General features: G+C 44.7%; 1 protein-coding gene and 1 pseudogene across 2 annotated transcripts in view; both read left to right on the forward strand.

Moving 5' to 3' along the window:
- LOC308655491 (rho GTPase-activating protein 29-like) overlaps positions 1 to 17,189 on the forward strand; it is a 631,986-nt pseudogene that overhangs the window by 87,061 nt on the left and 527,736 nt on the right. The gene's annotated exons all lie outside the window — the stretch shown is intronic.
- LOC308656780 (PRAME family member 12-like) overlaps positions 13,650 to 17,189 on the forward strand; it is a gene marked incomplete at both ends in the record, with an annotated part of 38,624 nt that continues 35,084 nt past the window's right edge. The window contains 2 exons of the mRNA XM_081308147.1: positions 13,650 to 13,936; positions 14,315 to 14,330. Of these exons, the coding sequence (XP_081164273.1) occupies positions 13,650 to 13,936; positions 14,315 to 14,330 (303 nt within the window). The remainder of the gene's footprint in view (positions 13,937 to 14,314; positions 14,331 to 17,189) is intronic.

Below are 17,189 nucleotides of genomic sequence, written 5' to 3' on the forward strand. Positions count from 1 at the left end.
ATTAACCATGAGAGTGTCAGTGGCTGGGAGGTGCAAATTTCCTGTAACTGGTCTGTAGAAGATGCTCACCCCCCTTACTCACCTCAGCACCTGCTCCAGGTGGCCCTCGAGGAGGAGGACAGCATACACATAGAACTTCCTCAGGCAGTCCATCCTGCGGAACTTCGAGGTGAGCTTTGAGAGCAGCCTCTCCTGCTCCTCTGGGGAGGTGTGGGCAGGCACACAGACCTGGGAGACCTGCAGCGTCCTCAGTTCCTCATCTGGCCCAAGAAAGGAGCACAAGAGGCCAAGGTGGAGGGCGCCCAGGTGCAGTGCACTTCCACCTTCTGGACAGAGTCCAGCTGCAACAGTCTCAGGTCCTTCCTGGTGTGGCCGGTGGGTTTCCCAAAGATCTTCAGCCTCTTGCAACACAGGTGTGCCATGTCCCTTCTCTGTGTGACCCACAGGAACATGTGGGCCTGAAATTCATCCAAGGATCTTTCTGTGAGGCACAAGTCTATGAATACCTTGAAGGGCATCTTAGTTGCCATTGCTGGACCAAGTTTCAATGTTCGATTCTTCTTAATGTCCTCTGGTGAGCAGGCATCGACCACGGCTCCAGACCATGTCCTCCAGAAGTTCTGGTGAACATTCCACAAATCCAGCACCTGCAGTTTCCACTTCCTGCGGGGACCACAGCAGAGTCTCAGCCCTGAAGCCCCTTTCTTCCCCTCTCAGCTGCTGCTCCCTGCTCCACCTCTTCCTTCTGTCTCACTTTTCTCCACTCACTTCCCTCCAATCCAGCCTGGTGCCCCCACTTGTACAGTCTGAGGCAGGGGCAGGTACAGCCTCATTCAGCAGTCAGCACAGCTACCACAAGCACCTCCACATCTGGAAGCCTTTCCCAGATGGGGCTCAGCATGGCCAAGGCCTCTCCACCCTTCCTTGCTGGCAGCACAGGAAGCCTGTGGTGCACACTTCAGCACCCACTCTCCCTGCCTATACCCATCCTTTCCCTGGCCCCGAGGGTGCTCCCTTCCAGGACACCTAGGTCCCCCTCACCTGGGGTGATCCTGCTGGGAAAGCAGCATGTCCAGGCCATCTAGGGCCACTCGGATCATCTCAAGCTGTGGCTTCCTCATCAGGGCCCCCAGGGGCAGGCGGGTGAAGGGCCAGGCCTGCACCATTTTCTTCAGGACCTCAGTGTGTCCCCTGCTGAAGGCCTCCACAAAGAGTGGTGGGAAGAGCTCTATGGGCAGGTCCTCCAGATCCGGGACGGCCCTGGACTTGTCGCTCAGCAGGCTGCGCCCTGCCAGCTCCAGCAGCGTGGGTGGGGACTGGATGCTCATCCTGGGGAGTCTGAAAGAAAAAGGATCCAGGAAAATGGTCCAGGGAAAAAACCACTATCCCATTCATTTGCCAGCCACTGGGAAGGGGGTACTGGGAAGTCTACAAGCACACCTCACCCTTATGGGGGAAAGCCTTTGATTATTATTTTGTCTTTCTCAAAGTGGAATTGGACTGTCATGTGACCTTAACAGTAGGCTCCTAGATTCAACAACTACATGGCTGGGAATGGACTTGCCCTCATATGAGTGGTGTTAGTTTTAATTTTAAAAAAAACAATGAGCAATTATAAAGCATGTGCCCATACTTGGAAATTACAACAGAGTCTCTTGGATATCTGTTACACATGTGAGATTCTGCCACCTTAGGCGGAGTTGAAGAGAACAAACAGATCAGAACAGAGTCTGTGAACTGGTTCATGAGATAGTTTGAAGCTTTTGTTTTAATTTGTTTAAACAAATTATAAAAGTACTAAATCACATAGGCCATAGAGTATACTCTTTTAGGGAGCAGATATTGGAGACTGAGTTTAGGATACTCCACCACTGAGCCAAGTCCCTAACCCTATTTTGTATTTTAGTTGGAGACAGGGTCTTACTGATTTATGTAGCACTTTGTGTTGCTGAGGCTGGCTTTGAACTCTAGTCCTCCTGCCTCCTCATTCTCTTGAGTTGGCGGGATTATAGGTGTGCGCCTCCACACCCGACAAAAGAGTATAATTTGTAGGCACACAATATAAATATTTCCATCATTAGAAAATAGAATTCCAATCAATTACAATGAAATAGGAATCCAATATCCTTGGTGAAGAAAGTGCCTGGGCCTGGAAGTGGGCTTGATCCTTAGCAGCACATAAAAATTAATAATGGTGACCTGGGGATATGCCTCTGTTATTAGAGTGCTTACCTCACATGTACAAGGCCCTCGGTTCAATCACTATACCACCAAATTAATTAATTAATTAATTATATTGTCCATATAAACCTTAAAAAACAAAAATTAATCAAATGAATAAATGTTGGGCGTGGAAGTGTGCACATTTAATCCCAGGGGCTCCGGAGATTGACAGAGGAGGATTAAAGGATCAAAGCCATCCTCAGCAAGAGCAGGCGCTAAGCAACTCAGTGAGACTCTGTCCCTAAATAAAGTACCAAACAGGGCTGGGGATGTAGCTCAGTCGTTGAGTGCTCCTGAGTTCAATACCGGGTACCAAAAAAAAAAAAGAGAGAGAGAGAGAGAGAGAGAGAGAGAGAGAGAGAGAGAGAGAGAGAGAAAATTGAAAGTGACATAAACCAAAATGGAAATCCTAATATTAAGCATAAAGGCAAAACCACACTGAGAGGCAAAATCAAAGTCCTACGTTTGTTCATGAGAAAAGACAGGAACAAAATTGTACCTGAATCCGCACAGATGAGGAGGAAATGTGCTGGTCCTTAGGCCAGTGAGGAACTTAGGGGATCTAGCCAGGTGTGCAGGTGCTCTGAGCTTCAGCAGGCCAGGATGTGTCTCCTTGGGCTACAAGACTCTTGTGCTTCTCTTCTGGCTCTGCAGAAGCTTTTATGGACCTCTCTGACCACGCCCCCACCTCCATCTGATTGATGAGCATCCAATCAGAAAGCAGTATGTGATCACCTTCCCCAATCTCCACCCACTTAATTCTATTGGGATTTTCTTCCTCGAGATGAGTTCGTTGAATCCAATGCTCATGCAGGAGCACAGAGTCAGGGAGATGTGAGAGTTAGGGAGGCCTCCGTCCATGCACTCCCCACCATGGACTCAATTTTGTGCATATGTGACCCTCCTGTTTCTACTGTCAGACAGAAAAGTACTTAATCCCTAACGTAAGAAAAACACATTACTAGAAACTACCTTTCTACAGGGATCTTTGGTCATATCAAAATTATTTGAAAAAAAATAACTTTCAAAAATATTTTGAAAATTCCACAGAGAAAACAGCTTTTTGAAGATCCACAAAGACTACAGAATGGAAACCATGTGTCCAACATTCACACAAGTATCAAGTTACATTGTAGCAAATCTGGGCACACTCAGGGAGGAAGAGCACACAAGGAGGGTGGAATCAGTCTTTTAGACTTCGAGCAAAATTTTTTTCTGTCTCTTTGTATTGGGGATGAAACTCATTGGCCCCACCACCAAGCCACATCCCCAGCCCTTTTTATTTTTTGTTTTTATTTGGAGACAGGGTCTCACTAAATTGCTTAGGTCCTCCCTAAGTTGCTGAGGCTGGCCTCAAACTTGCCATCCCCCTTCATCAAGTCTCCTGAGTTGCTGTGATTACAGGCATGGGCCACCATGCCCCATCAGACTTGGAAAAGTCTGAAAGCCACTGAGGGTGGAAGCAGTTGGCAACTTGGGATTTTAGAGACAAAGACACAGGGTTGGAGAGCAGGTGTCCTTGACTTCAGGGCAGCCACCAAGTAGAGAGCCTTCCTTGGCCAGAAAACCTTGGCCCCAGGCACTTTCCAAGACCTTTAGCCTGGGAGAAGAACACAAGCAAAGGAAAATTGCAAGAGTCTGAGTAAAATAAAATTCTAAAATTGAGGAAGGAGAGACAGAAAGAGATGGAATGCTTGGATGAGCCATGTAAGGGGAGCACTTCCAGGGAACATGCAGAAGGAATGGTTTGATGGGTGGCATTTAGAGAATCCATTTCTGTTTCTTTGGTCTATCTTTATGGTGTTGTGACTAAAAGACCCAACCACAACAACTACAGAGGAGGAAAATTTATTTGGGTGGCTTGGTTTCAGCGGCCTCAATCCAGAGACAGCACCTCTAAGGTGAGACTGAATATCATGGCAGAAGCATGTGACAGAGGGAAGAGGCTCACATTACCAGAAAGCAGAGCCAGAGACATGGCCTCTTGCAGATACAAACTCTTCACCCATATTCACACCCCAAAGATCAGCTTCCTCCAGCCACAGCCCACCTGCCCCCATTATCCCCCAGTGAATCCCACCAGGGGTTAATTCACTGGCTAGGTTAAGGCTATAAACCAATAATTTCTCCTCCAAAAACATTGTCACATGAGCTGTTGGCAGACACAGCATCTAAACCGTGATGGTCTTTTGGGGAATCTTGTTGGGAAATATCCCTGCTCACATCACATAATCATTTAATTGGATACTTACAATTAGCTAAGGTTATATTTGGTTTCTGTTTCACATAAGAACTTACCACAATGAAACACATTTAACTTCATGTGTGTGTGCAGCTATATAGGATTAAGGCTATCCAACACCTTTCTCTGGATTTTATGCTCTACAAATTTGAAATTTACTCTCTGATTTAATTTTAAGTTTCTCTGGAATTTGTCTGTGTGTCACCAGCTGAGAGCGACTTCATACCACAGCCCTGGCTTCTCTTATTACTCCTGATTTGGTGCACAAGGCAGGTCAAAATTACAGTCAACCTAAGTCACACCAGACAGTGGCTCTCCATAAAACAAGTGTAGTCAGACATAATAGGGCAGGAATGCAGGACACCTAAAGAAAGATGAATCAGAGCCCCCATTCAGAAGGCAAAGGGAGACAGGGTGTCAAAGGCAGCTTTCAATCAATTATCACTGGCTCCACAATAATGTGGGCGACCTCTGTTCATGGACCACAGGTGGCTACGGTGTCCTCCTACACTTTGGGGGGTGAGGGTTTGGGTGGATTTTATGCACAGCTGAGGTTGAGGCTAACTGGTTTGTGATAGTTCCTGCCATCAGGCAGGGCTGCCCAGGGACCCTCCCTTCACAGCACCCTGCTTCTGCTTCATCAGGATTTGACACAGTTCCTACCTGTTGATTTGAGCACCATTATGTTTTACCCTTGGGATGAAGATTTTTTCTCTGGATGCATCACATAATGGTTAGGGTTTGATTCTCTCTCAGTGCCAGGATGGACTTTTCCTGGTTGGTCCATCTCCCATTGGAGGGAATTAATAGATGACTAGGAATCAATGTTGAAACTCATTGAGCCACATTTGAACAAGGTGGGTTTGGAGGGAGTGGCTCTCAGTGTCCCTCCACCAGGAAGTCACTGTTAAATTCAATTTTGCCTGTTCATTAGGCCTTGGCTATCTCAGCTCCAAGCTCTGGCCTTTACTATTCTAGGAAGAGTTAGACTTTTGCAGAAATTTTATGAGTACAGGTGTTCATTTTAAAAAAAATATTTAGGCCCCGAATTTATTTTTTATTTTTTGTTTTTTTGCATTGGGATTGAACCCAGGAGAGCTTTACCACTGAGCTACATCCTCAGCTTTTTCATTTTTATTAATTAATTACTTAGTTAAATTATTCATGTATTCAGTTTGGGTACCAAGGTTTGAACCCAGGGGAACTACACCACTGAGCTACATTCCCAGCCCAATTTTTTAAAAATTTTTTTATTATGAGACAGGTTCTCACTAAATTACTGAGACAGGCCTTGAATTTGAGATCCTTCTGCCTTAGCCTGCTAAGTAGATGGTGTTATGGGGAGTCCCTCCAGAAAGTACTCAGCCTGAATTTCAAATCAAAAGAGAGCTTTACTTACCTGACTAGGGACTGTCACCCACCACAGAGACTCAAGCTCTGTGACAGGACAGCAGCTTCCTGGTCCATCCAAAAACAATATAAGCACAAAATCCACAACTCAGTGACTTGCTTATCGTAATGTAAGCTACCAATCATAGAAATTAAAACATTAATAAGTGGGGCCTCTGGGCTCTAGGCAGGACCAGAATTTTCCAGTCAGCAAGCCAGCACATTAGCTTTGCAGTTCAGTTGAGCACGGTCCTGGGTTCAAGTAGGTACTAGACCGTCACATCGTGAATTTGGGTGGGGGTCAACAGGGTGAGAATGTACTTCAAAGTCATGTAGACCCACAAAAGCATTCAAACCCAGGATGTAGCTCTCCACGACCACCACTGCATCCTGAGTAGGGTACAATTTGTGGGGTACAAAGTACAGAACGGCAATTATTTTAAAGTAAGAAAACAGCATTCATTTCAATTTCTCAGAAATAGCTCTTGTAACAGTTGTTCATAGGAGGCAGCAAAATGGACTCTCAGGTCTACCTATGACACTTCTTGCTTTATAATTGTCTTATCTCACTTTTCAAAATTTTATATCCATCAGCTATATTTTTTTTTATTAATCTGACACACTTATTGATTGTATTTATCTGTTCATACCATAGCAGATGGGATTACAAGTGTTCACCATCACACCTTTTTTAAATTACAATTTTGAAAAGGTAGAGAATTTGCCTTGCATGCATGAGGCCCTGGGTTTGATCCCTAGCAAGAATAAATAAAGAAATGGATAAATAAATACATAGATAGATAGATGAGAGACCTGTGTTCAAGTAAACTTGTTAGAGGTTTTTTCTTCTTAATCAATTAATCTGATTTTAGTTATGTTCAAGGAAAAAAATCCAAATGATAACTCTTAATGATAAATATTTAGAATAGTCATGGTTAAAAATCTGTTGGGAATTTACTATGACCAGCTATTAACCAGGTGATTTGATTGGCATATATTTTAATATAGTGTCCACAATTATGTCTGAAAACATGAGAGATGTTCAACTGGAACATTCCATGAGGAAGCCATTACTGTTTTTAATTGTCTTTGGAATCATTTGCCGACCAGTTTAAAAATGTGCTTGAGAAGGAACCATAATAGACTCCGCTGCAGTGCAGAAGAAAGGCTCTCCTGGAGTTTCTTGGAATTTGCAGGTCCCATTCTGTGTTTTATCAATCTCTTGAAAGCCAATGATAAAAATCCTGTGATATTATTTGGAAAGATAGGAGTTTAGGAGCAAATTTTTGGTAATGCTGTGGTTTTGCAGAGTCCTCCTGGAAGTCTATTATCAAACTATCAAGCTCAAGGACCTTCTCTTGCATGGTCCCCTGCCCTCCACTTTTGTGAGGATTTTGTACAAATAGTTTCATTTTGATCCTGAAGTCTTTCACAGTAGCATCATCAGCTGAAACACTTTGGCCACTGAATATTCTAAGCCATTACATGGTCAGTGTTGGCTTCCTTGAGTTGTCTGAAGCTGATGGCAATCACTTGGCATGCATGAGGCTGCTGGACTCTGTGTGTGTGTGTGTGTGTGTGTGTGTGTGTGTGTGTGTAGAACCAGAGATTATGTACCTGGGGCACTTTACTACTGAGCTATACCCCCAAAACTTTTTATATTTTTATTTGAGATAGGGTCTGACTATGTTGCCCAGGCTGGCTTGGAATCTCCAATCCTCCTGCCTTGGCCTCCTGAGTTACTGGGATTGTAAGTGTGCACCTCGGTACCTGGCCATAGAGCATTTAAACCCTCAAGAGATTACATTGCACTGGGGAACAAGTGCCATAACTAAAAGGAGAATAATAGCCTCAGACTCAAAATTCCTCTGGATGAATGTTATACCAATACGGAGACCCTCAAATAACTCTCAGACCACACATTGCCATTCCAATTAAGCCTTTATTGCTGGTCAGCAGCAGACACTCTACTCTCTAAAAGCAAGATGGTCAGAGTAGCACACCACCTTCAGTGATGCCTCATATTTAAGCCAAAACACCACAAAAGGGAGATTTGGTGGTCTAGCCAATGTAAAAAAGCACATTGAATATGAAAAGAAGAGCAGTGTACTACAATTTTATTGTTGATGTTTTTATATTAACCAAGTTTTAGACTCTGTAATGTGGAACAATACTCTAAAATAACAGTTGCTGTTTCACCAGAGATGTCCAAACCTTCATTTGTCCAGTTAGTTGCTCTAGAGAATAAAACTTAACAGACACAATGTAATTAATATTTTAAGAAGTGCTTGTCATTTTAATATGTAAATCAAACTTTGATTTATATCAGCACATTAATATTTGCTCTTAGGAATAACCTTGAGTACTTTTAACCATTTGTGTTACATATATAAACAACGTAGTTATAAAGAAACATTTTAATATTTAACCTTTATTTATAGATGTTTATATTCCTTACTTAGACCCTATTGTTTACTTAGATGAATTATAATTATATTTTACCACACAAAGACTTTCTTACCTGGAAACATGTTTTTTTACTAAATATATTTTTATATTTAGAACCTTTTAATAATTTTTAATCCATGGATTCTTCTTTTTGTTTATACCTTAAAATAACCTTTATCAATTTCTGAATTTAGATAAATTAATTCATTTTAATAAGAGGAAATATATTTACAGTACTCTAATTGAAATGCAGTTGAAACCTCTTGACATTTTGTATACAGAATTATACCTATTATACCTGCTGGGGACTTTTAGTAACCTTGTTTTTGTGATAATGTAAAGTAATTTTAAATTTTTAAATTTACCAATATATGAAATAACCAACAGTTCTTAAATATTTTACCTTATGGAATTTAAGAAGTTAAGATTACTTGATATTATATTTAACAGTTGACATTTAAACTTTCTAAACAAATCAGATGTCTCTAACAAGCACATCCATGATTAATTTCATATATGTCAGATCTAATTTACATTTTTTTAAAAAAAGTTATAAGACAAATGCATTCAATAGCATTTGTAATTTTTTCCCATTGAAGAAAAATCCTAGAGACAATGGAAATTAGACACTTTATAGACACTAACATTTTATTAACAACTGTTTGACCACCTAGAAACAAATCTGTGCATTGTAACTTTAAAGACATTTTTACTTTTATTTATTTACCCAATTTCAATTGAATCTTTTAAATAATATGAGCAAAATATATTAATATCCATTTTTTAAATTTTAATTTATGAGATCATATGTCAATTTTTAGTACCAAATATATGTAGACACTGAGAAACTGATGTGACTCCATTTTTTAAAATAAATAAATAACAGCAGCTTCTACCTCAAGGCCTATCCAAGGAAGAGGGCATGACCCTTGTCCTTGGAAAAACCCACAGAGCACTCCTAGGAACATACTCATCTGCTGAGTTGTTTATCTAAAATTAACAGGAGAGATCTGAGGCACCAGGTGTCCTTACTCAGTTAGGCTAGGTGAGGACCCATAGCAACCCCCTAGCAACCACCCATTAGTATTTTCCCAGACAGGGAAAATACTCAGGATGCCAGATGACCCCCCAGTAGTTTATAGTGGTTGATAACATGTTGGGAAACCATGTAGTTCAGCACATATGCCCCTCATGGCTTAAAACAATCAGTTCAAAGGAATCCTGCAAAGCCACCTTTCTGTTCAAATGTGGCTCAACGGGCTTCAAGAAATATTCCTACTTGTCCTTTAATTCCCTCCAGTGGGTACAGAACCAAGGAGGACAAGTCCAACGTGGCACTGAGATCCAATCAATCCACAGGAAAGAATGGTTGATCCCTGATGCTTCAGGAGAAAAGATCTTCATCAGAACTGGGATATATAAATGGTGTCCAAATCAACAGGCAGTAACTTGTGTCAAATCCTGATGAAGGGGAGCCAGAGGGCCATGAGGGGAAGGTCCCTGGGCAGCACTGGCTGGCAGCAGGAACTATCACAAGTGAGTCAGCCCCAACCTCAGCTGTGCATAAAATCCACCCCAACCTGTACCCCCATGTTTTCTAGGAGGACACCTGGCCAGTGTTGTCCTTGAACTGAGGCCACCCTTGGTACTGAATCTGTGGAGCCAGTGATAATTGATTCAAAGCTGCCTTGACATCCTGTCTCCCTTTGCCTGCTGGATGGGGCTGTGACTCATCTTTCTCTGGGTGTCCTGCATTCCTGCCCTATTATGTCTGATTACACTTGTTCTTTGGAGAGCCACTGTCTGTTGTGACTTAGGTTGACAGTAACATCTAACTGCCTCCTGCACCAAGTCAAGGGTGGTAAGAGAAGGCAGGGCTGTGGAGTGAAGTCACCCTTTCAGCTGGCTACACACAGACAAATGGCAGAGAAATTTAGAATTCAGTTGAGAGACTAGATTTCAATTGTTGTGGAGCCTAAAAAGCAATGAGGTCTCTGAAATAGCCTTAGTCCTACTTCACTGCACACAAAGGAGATTAAATGTGGGTCATTTGTGGTAAGTTATTAGGTGAAACAGAAACCAAAGATAACCTCAGCCAACTGTAAGTATCCAACTGTGATGTGAGAAGAAGTATTTTCCAACAAGATACCCAAGAAGACCATCACGGTTTAGATGCTGTGTCTCCCAACAGCTCACCTGTGAGACAATGGTTTTGGAGGAGACATGATTGGTTTATAGCCTTAACCTTGTCAGTAAGTTAATTCCTAATGGGATTAACTGAGTGACAACAGGGGTCAGATGTGGTGTGGCTGGAGGAAGCTGATCATTGGGGGTGTGAATATGGTGTGTATATTTTGCATCTGGCAAGGGGCCATCTCTCTCCCTCTCTGTTCTCTAATAATGTGAGCACCTTCCCTCTGCCACAATCTCCCACCATAATGGTCAGCCTCACCTTGAAGGTGAGGGCCCAAGGAACGGAATCTGCTGTGGTGCATTGCGACCTCTGAAACCATGAGTCCCCAGATAAACTTTTTCTCCTCAGTAGATGTTGGGGTTGGGTATTGTAATGACAGCGTGAAAAAGCTGACTAACACAAAGACAGAACAACAAAGCAGAAATGCCATTCTGTAACTGCAGCCAATCAGACCATTCCTTCTACATCTTCCCTGTAAGTCCTCCCCTCACAGGGCTCACCATCCAAGCACTCCCTCTCTTTCCGTCTCTCCTTCCTCAATTCCTGAATTACTTTATACTCAGGCTCTTCAAATTTTCCTTTGCCTGTGAACTTCTCACAGCCTAAAGAGCCCTAGAAACTGCCTGGAGCAAAGGCTGCCTGGGAGATGTGCCCTCAGATCCCTGATTCTGCAGGAAGACTCTCCAGTGGGTGGCCTCCCTGATGTCAGGAACACCTGCTGTCCAATCCTGGGTCTCTCTCTCCAATTCCCAAGTTGCCCACAGTTTCCACCCTGGGTGGGTTTCAAACTTTTCCAAGTCTTATGGGGCACTATGGCCCATGCCTGTAATCACAGCAACTCTTGAGATTGAGGCATGAGGATGGCAAATTTGAGCCAGCCGCAGCAACTTAGTGAGGACCCAAGCATTTTAGTGAGACCCTGTCTCCAAATAAAAGCAAAAAACAAAAAGGGCAGGGGAAGTGATTCAGTGGTAGAGCACCAATGGGTTCAATCCCAGTACAGACAGTCAAACAGGAGAAGTTTTGCCCTAAGTCTAGAAGACTGATTCCACCCTCCTTGTCTGCTCTTCCTCTCTGAGTGTGCCCAGATTTGCTGCAAGGTAACTCGAAACTTGTATGACTGTAGTAAACATGGTTTCCATTCTGTGGTCTTCGTGGATGACACTACTGTCCTCAAAAAGCTGTTTTTACTATGGAATTTTTGGAAAAAAACTTTCAAATAATTTTGATATGGCCAAAGACCTCTTTGAAAGATATTTTCAGGTATTGTTTTTTTTTTTTTTTTTTTCTTAGGGATTCAGTGCTTTTCTGTCTCACGGGAGAAACAGGAGGGTCACATATGGACAAAATTGAGTCCATGGTTAGAGTGCATGGAGGGACGCATCCCTGACTCTAACACTCTCCCTGATTCTGTGCTCCTGCATGAGCATCGGACTCAATCAATCAATCTGGAGGAAGAAAATACAATCAAGATTAAATGGGTGGAGACTGGAGAACCTGATCAGATACTGCTTTCTGATTGGATGCCAGTCGATCAGATGGAGGTGGGGGCGTGGTCAGAGAGGTCCATAAAAGCTTCTGTGGAGCCAGAAGAGAAACACAAGAGTCCTGGAGCCCAAGGAGAACCAGCCTGGCCTGCCGAGGCTCCGAGAACCCTGCACACCTGGACCGATCCCGTAAGTCCCTCACTGCCCTGAGCACCACCTGGTTCCCGCCTCACCTGTGTGGATTCAGGAACAATTTTTTTTCTGTCTTTTCTCATTAACCAATTTAGATCGTCGATTTTGCCTCTCTGTGTAGTTTTACCTTGATCCTGAACACTAGGATTTCCACTTTGGTTTATGTCACTTTCAATTTTCTATCTTTCTTTCTTTGGTACTGGCTATTGAACCAAGGGGCACTCAAACACTGGGCCACATCCACAGCCCTGTTTTGTGCTGTATTTAGAGACAGGGTTTCACTGAGTTGCTTAGCGCCTGCTCTTGCTGAGGCTGAATTTGATCCCATGATCCTCCTATCTCAGTCTCAGGAGACCCTGGGATTATAGGCTTGTGCACGCACGCCCTGCACTTTTTCTTTTTCTCAATTGTTGTTTTTTTTTAAAGTTTATAGGGACAATATAATTTATTTATTTATTCATTCATTTATTTGGTGGTATGGTGATTGAACCAGGGCCTTGTGCATGGGAGGCAAGCACTCTATCAACAGAGATATGTCCCCAGCCCAACATTTAATAATTTTTACGTGCTGCTGAGGATCAAGCCCAGTGACTCACATGTCCTAGGAAAGTGCTCTTCCACTGAGCTCCAGGCAAAGCCAATTTAAAATTACTTAACCAAGGAAGTGGATTGCAATCCTATTTCATTCTAATTGATTGGAATTCTATTTTCTGATAATAAAAATATTTATTTTGTGTGCCATTAAAATTATACTGTTTTGCTGGGTGTGGTGGCACACACCTGTAATCCCAACACCTCCAGAGTTTGAGGAGGCCAGAGAATTAGAGGTCAAAGCCAGCCACAGCAGCACGAGGTGATAACAAATCAGTGAGGCCCTCTCTCCAACTAAAATGCAAAATATGGCTGTGGGCAGTGATTTACTGGTTGAGTGTCCTGAATTCAATCGCTAATATTGTCTCATACCCAAATTATACTTTATAGCTTATTTAGTTTTGTAATTTTATAGTTTGTTTAAAAAAACTAAACAAAAAGCTTCAAACTACCTCATGCAAGAGTTCACAGACTCTGTTCTGATCTGTTTGTTCTCTTCAATCCCCCCTAAGGTGGCAGAATCTCACATGTGTAACAGACATCCGTGAGACTCTCTTGTAATTTCCAAGTGTTTTATAATGTGGGCACATGCTTTATAATTGCTTATTTAACTTTTTGAAATTAAAAATAACATCACCCATGTGAGGGCAACTCTTTCTGAGCCACAATAGTTATTGAAACAGAGGATCCTACTGCATTAAGTCACATGACACTCCAATTTTCATTTTATAAGGACAAAATAATAAGCAAAGCTTTCCCCCATTAAGGTTGGGGTGAGTTTTAGACTCCCCAGTACCCCCTTCCCAGTGGCTGGCAACGGATGGGATAGTGGCCTTTTCCCTGGACCATTTTCCAGGATCCTTCTTCTTTCAGATTCCCCAGGATGAGCATCCAGTCCCCACCCACGCTGCTGGAGCTAGCAGGGCGCAGCCTGCTGAGTGACAAGTCCAGGGCCATCCTGGATTTAGAGGACCTGCCCATAGAGCTCTTCCCACCACTCTTTGTCGAGGCCTTCAGCAGGGGACACACTGAGGTCCTGAAGAAAATGGTGCAGGCCTGGCCCTTCACCCGCCTGCCCCTGGGGGCCCTGATGAGGCAGCCACAGCTGCAGATGATCGGAGTGGTACTGGATGGGCTGGACATGCTGCTTGCCCAGCAGGATCGCCCCAGGTGAGGGGGACCCAGGTGGCCTGGAAGGGAGCACCCTCGGTGCCAGGGAAGGGATGGGTATAGGCAGGGAGAGTGGGTGCTGAAGTGTGCTCCACAGGCTTCCTGTGCTGCCAGCAAGGAGGGGTGGAGAGGCCTTGGCCATGCTGAGCCCCACCTGGGAAAGGCTTCCAGTTGTGGAGGTGCTTGTGGCAGCTGTGCTGACCCCTGATTGAGGCTGTACCTGCCCCTGCTTCAGACTGTACAAGTGGGGGCACCAGGCTGGATTGGAGGGAAGTGGATGGAGAAAGGTGAGACAGAAGGAAGAGGTGGAGCAGGGAGCAGCAGCTGAGAGGGGAAGGAAGGGGCCTCAGGGCTGAGACTCTGCTGTGGTCCCCGCAGGAGGTGGAAACTGCAGGTGCTGGATTTGCGGAGGGTTCCACAGAACTTCTGGAGGACGTGGTCTGGAGCCGTGGTTGATGCCTGCTCCCCAGAGGACATTAAGAAGAATCAAGCATTGAAACTTGGTCCAGCAATGGCAGCTAAGCTACCCTTGAAGATATTCATAGACTTGTGCCTCACAGAAGGGCCCATGGATGAATTCCTGACTCTTTTGTTCCTGTGGGTCACACAGAGAATTGACAGGCTACAACTGTGTTGCAATAGGCTGAAGATCTTTGGGAAACCCACCAGCCACACCAGGAAGGTCCTGAGACTGTTGCAGCTGGACTCTGTCCAGAAGGTGGAAGTGCACTGCACCTGGGCACCCTCCACCTTGGCTGCTTATGTTCCTTTCTTGGGCCAGATGAGGAACCTGAGGAAGCTGCTTGTCTCCCAGGTCCACATGCCTGCCCACACCTCCCCAGAGGAGCAGGAGCAGCTGCTCGCCAAGCTCACCTCACAGTTCCTCAGGATGGACTGCCTGAGGAAGTTCTGTGTGGATGCTGTCGTCCTCCTTGAGGGCCACCTGGAGCAGGTGCTGGGGTAAGTAAGGGGGGTGAGCATCCTCTACAGATCAGTTACAGGAAATCTGAAAGGGCAACTACTATGTGCCAGCCACTGACACTCTCATGGTAAACAAGACATTGGAAGGTAAATAACCCATCATCTGTTCGTATTGTATCCTGAAGCTCCATCTTCTAACCTGTGTTAGAGCAAACGGCTAAACCAGGGTCCATGATCTGGGAGATGCCACGATGCTGGGAAACCAGCCGATGGGGACAGGATTTAGTGAGCTTGGTTGAGGTTCCTTTCCTGAGATGACTGTCTAGCAACAGAGGTGCAAAGCTGGGTAGAGTAGAGGTCAGTGAAGGAGGGGAAGTCCCTACACCTGTACCCCCAACAGGGAAGCTCAGTGCTCTCCAGCTGGTAGCACTGAGACCCACCTCTAATGCTCATGTAAGGAAGGTTGTTCTGAGCTCCAGGTAGTGATTCTGCAGTCCAGGGTGAGGAGCAGGGATGGAGGCCTTGCTGAGGGTTGAAGGTGTGAACTCTGCAAAGATTAAATCCAGTAGGTTTTGTCACATCTTGCCTGGATTTGTCCTTCCTATGTGACTCCCCTTGACCTCCTCTGATCAGAGATGTGGCTTTCTGCTTGTTACTGAGGATTGGGGTCTTAGAGATGGTGGATCCACCTGGTCACAAAAGTGGTGGGAAAAGGCTCAGACCCCATTTCAATGGGGTGACCTGAACGGGAAGATTCTGCAAAATGTCAACCATGTTCAGATGGCCATGGTGACACTGGGTTTGGGTCAATTCATTTTCTCCCTCAGAACTAACTGCCTTGTTTCTCCTTAGGCACCTGAAGACCCCCCTGGAGTCCCTCTCAATAACCAACTGCCCGCTCTCAGACTCCGACTGGAATTATCTCTCCTGCTGCCCAAACACCAGCCAGCTAAGACACCTGGATCTGAGGTACATCACACTGACCAATTTCAGTCCGGTGCCCCTCCAAATTCTTCTGGAGACTGTTGCAGCCACTCTGAAGAGCCTGGACTTGGAAGCTTGTGAGATGACAGACTCCCAGTTCCAAGCCATCCTGCCTGCCCTGAGCCGCTGCTCCCAGCTCAGGATCTTGTGCTTTTTCGGGAACTGCATCTCCATGTCAGTCTTGAGGGACCTGCTGCTTCACACTGCCAAGCTGAGTCAGTTGAGCATAGAACTGTACCCTGTCCCTCTGGAGAGCTATGATACGCAGGGTGCCATCCACCCAGGGATATGTTCCCAACTCTGTGCTGAGCTCACAGCAATACTGAAGGACTTTAGGCAGCCAAACATCCTTATTTTCCGTACTGTCTCATGTCCTCAATGTGGCCGCATGTTCCTCTACAACCAGGGCCTCATTCACTGTTCCTGTCCAACAGCTGCCTAGATGGGTGTGCATAAAACACTGTCTTCTAGGCAATTGGAGGTATAACCATCATGTAGTATGATTGTGAAAGAAACTCAGAGCCCATCATTTCAGACACTGCTTGAAATGTGGATTGGAAAGGAAACTGAAGCAGGGGACACATTGGAAGGAACCCCTTGAAGATTGGACCCTCTGTATAGAGCCATATGTGTCTGTATAGGGTCATAACTAGGGACCTGGGTTTCTAGAATGGGACTTAGGCTTCATGCACTTATGAAGAAGCTATTTTGTTTCATGGATGGTCCATAAATCAATAGTCAGAAATGAACGGAATCTCAAGGTTAGTCTTCTCATGTCCTGTGTGATAGATTTTCCTGGATTTCTAATTTAAACCTTGGGATTCTCCAGGTGCTTATGGAGAAAGATGGCCCTGGATTCTTGGTGATCAATGAGGTTCAGTCCCGGGGACTCAAGGTATCAAACTGAAATTTGGTCATTATGTGTGGTGGCTACTCTGTGGTTTAAGGCATACAGGTGTCCATAGCAGGCCTGGAACATTCTAAGTGCTCAGTGAAATTGGAAGAAAACCATTCCTCAGGGGACTTCAGTGCCATCTAGACACTCAGCACTGGCCCCTCCTTGTGGGTCTCTCTGTAGACACAGAAGCCTTGGGTCCTGGGCTTTGGCTGCACCAGCAACAGGCCAGAGCCTCTGGGCCTCACCAAACTTTGCCTGCCATTCTGCTGGGCAGTCTTTCCTCAATTAACCTAGCAATGTGTACCAATAAAGGTATCCCGATTACCTTTCAGCAAAATCGTAGAATCATTTATGTAGATGACACTTGCAAACATTCCTAACTCAAACTGAATAAATTACAACCTCTGGTGAGGTGGGGGCTGCTCATGACTGAGGGATCTTCCTCGAACA

The sequence above is a fragment of the Spermophilus citellus genome (assembly GCF_964194105.1).
Source record: "Spermophilus citellus genome assembly, chromosome: 9".
Lineage (NCBI taxonomy): Eukaryota > Metazoa > Chordata > Mammalia > Rodentia > Sciuridae > Spermophilus > Spermophilus citellus.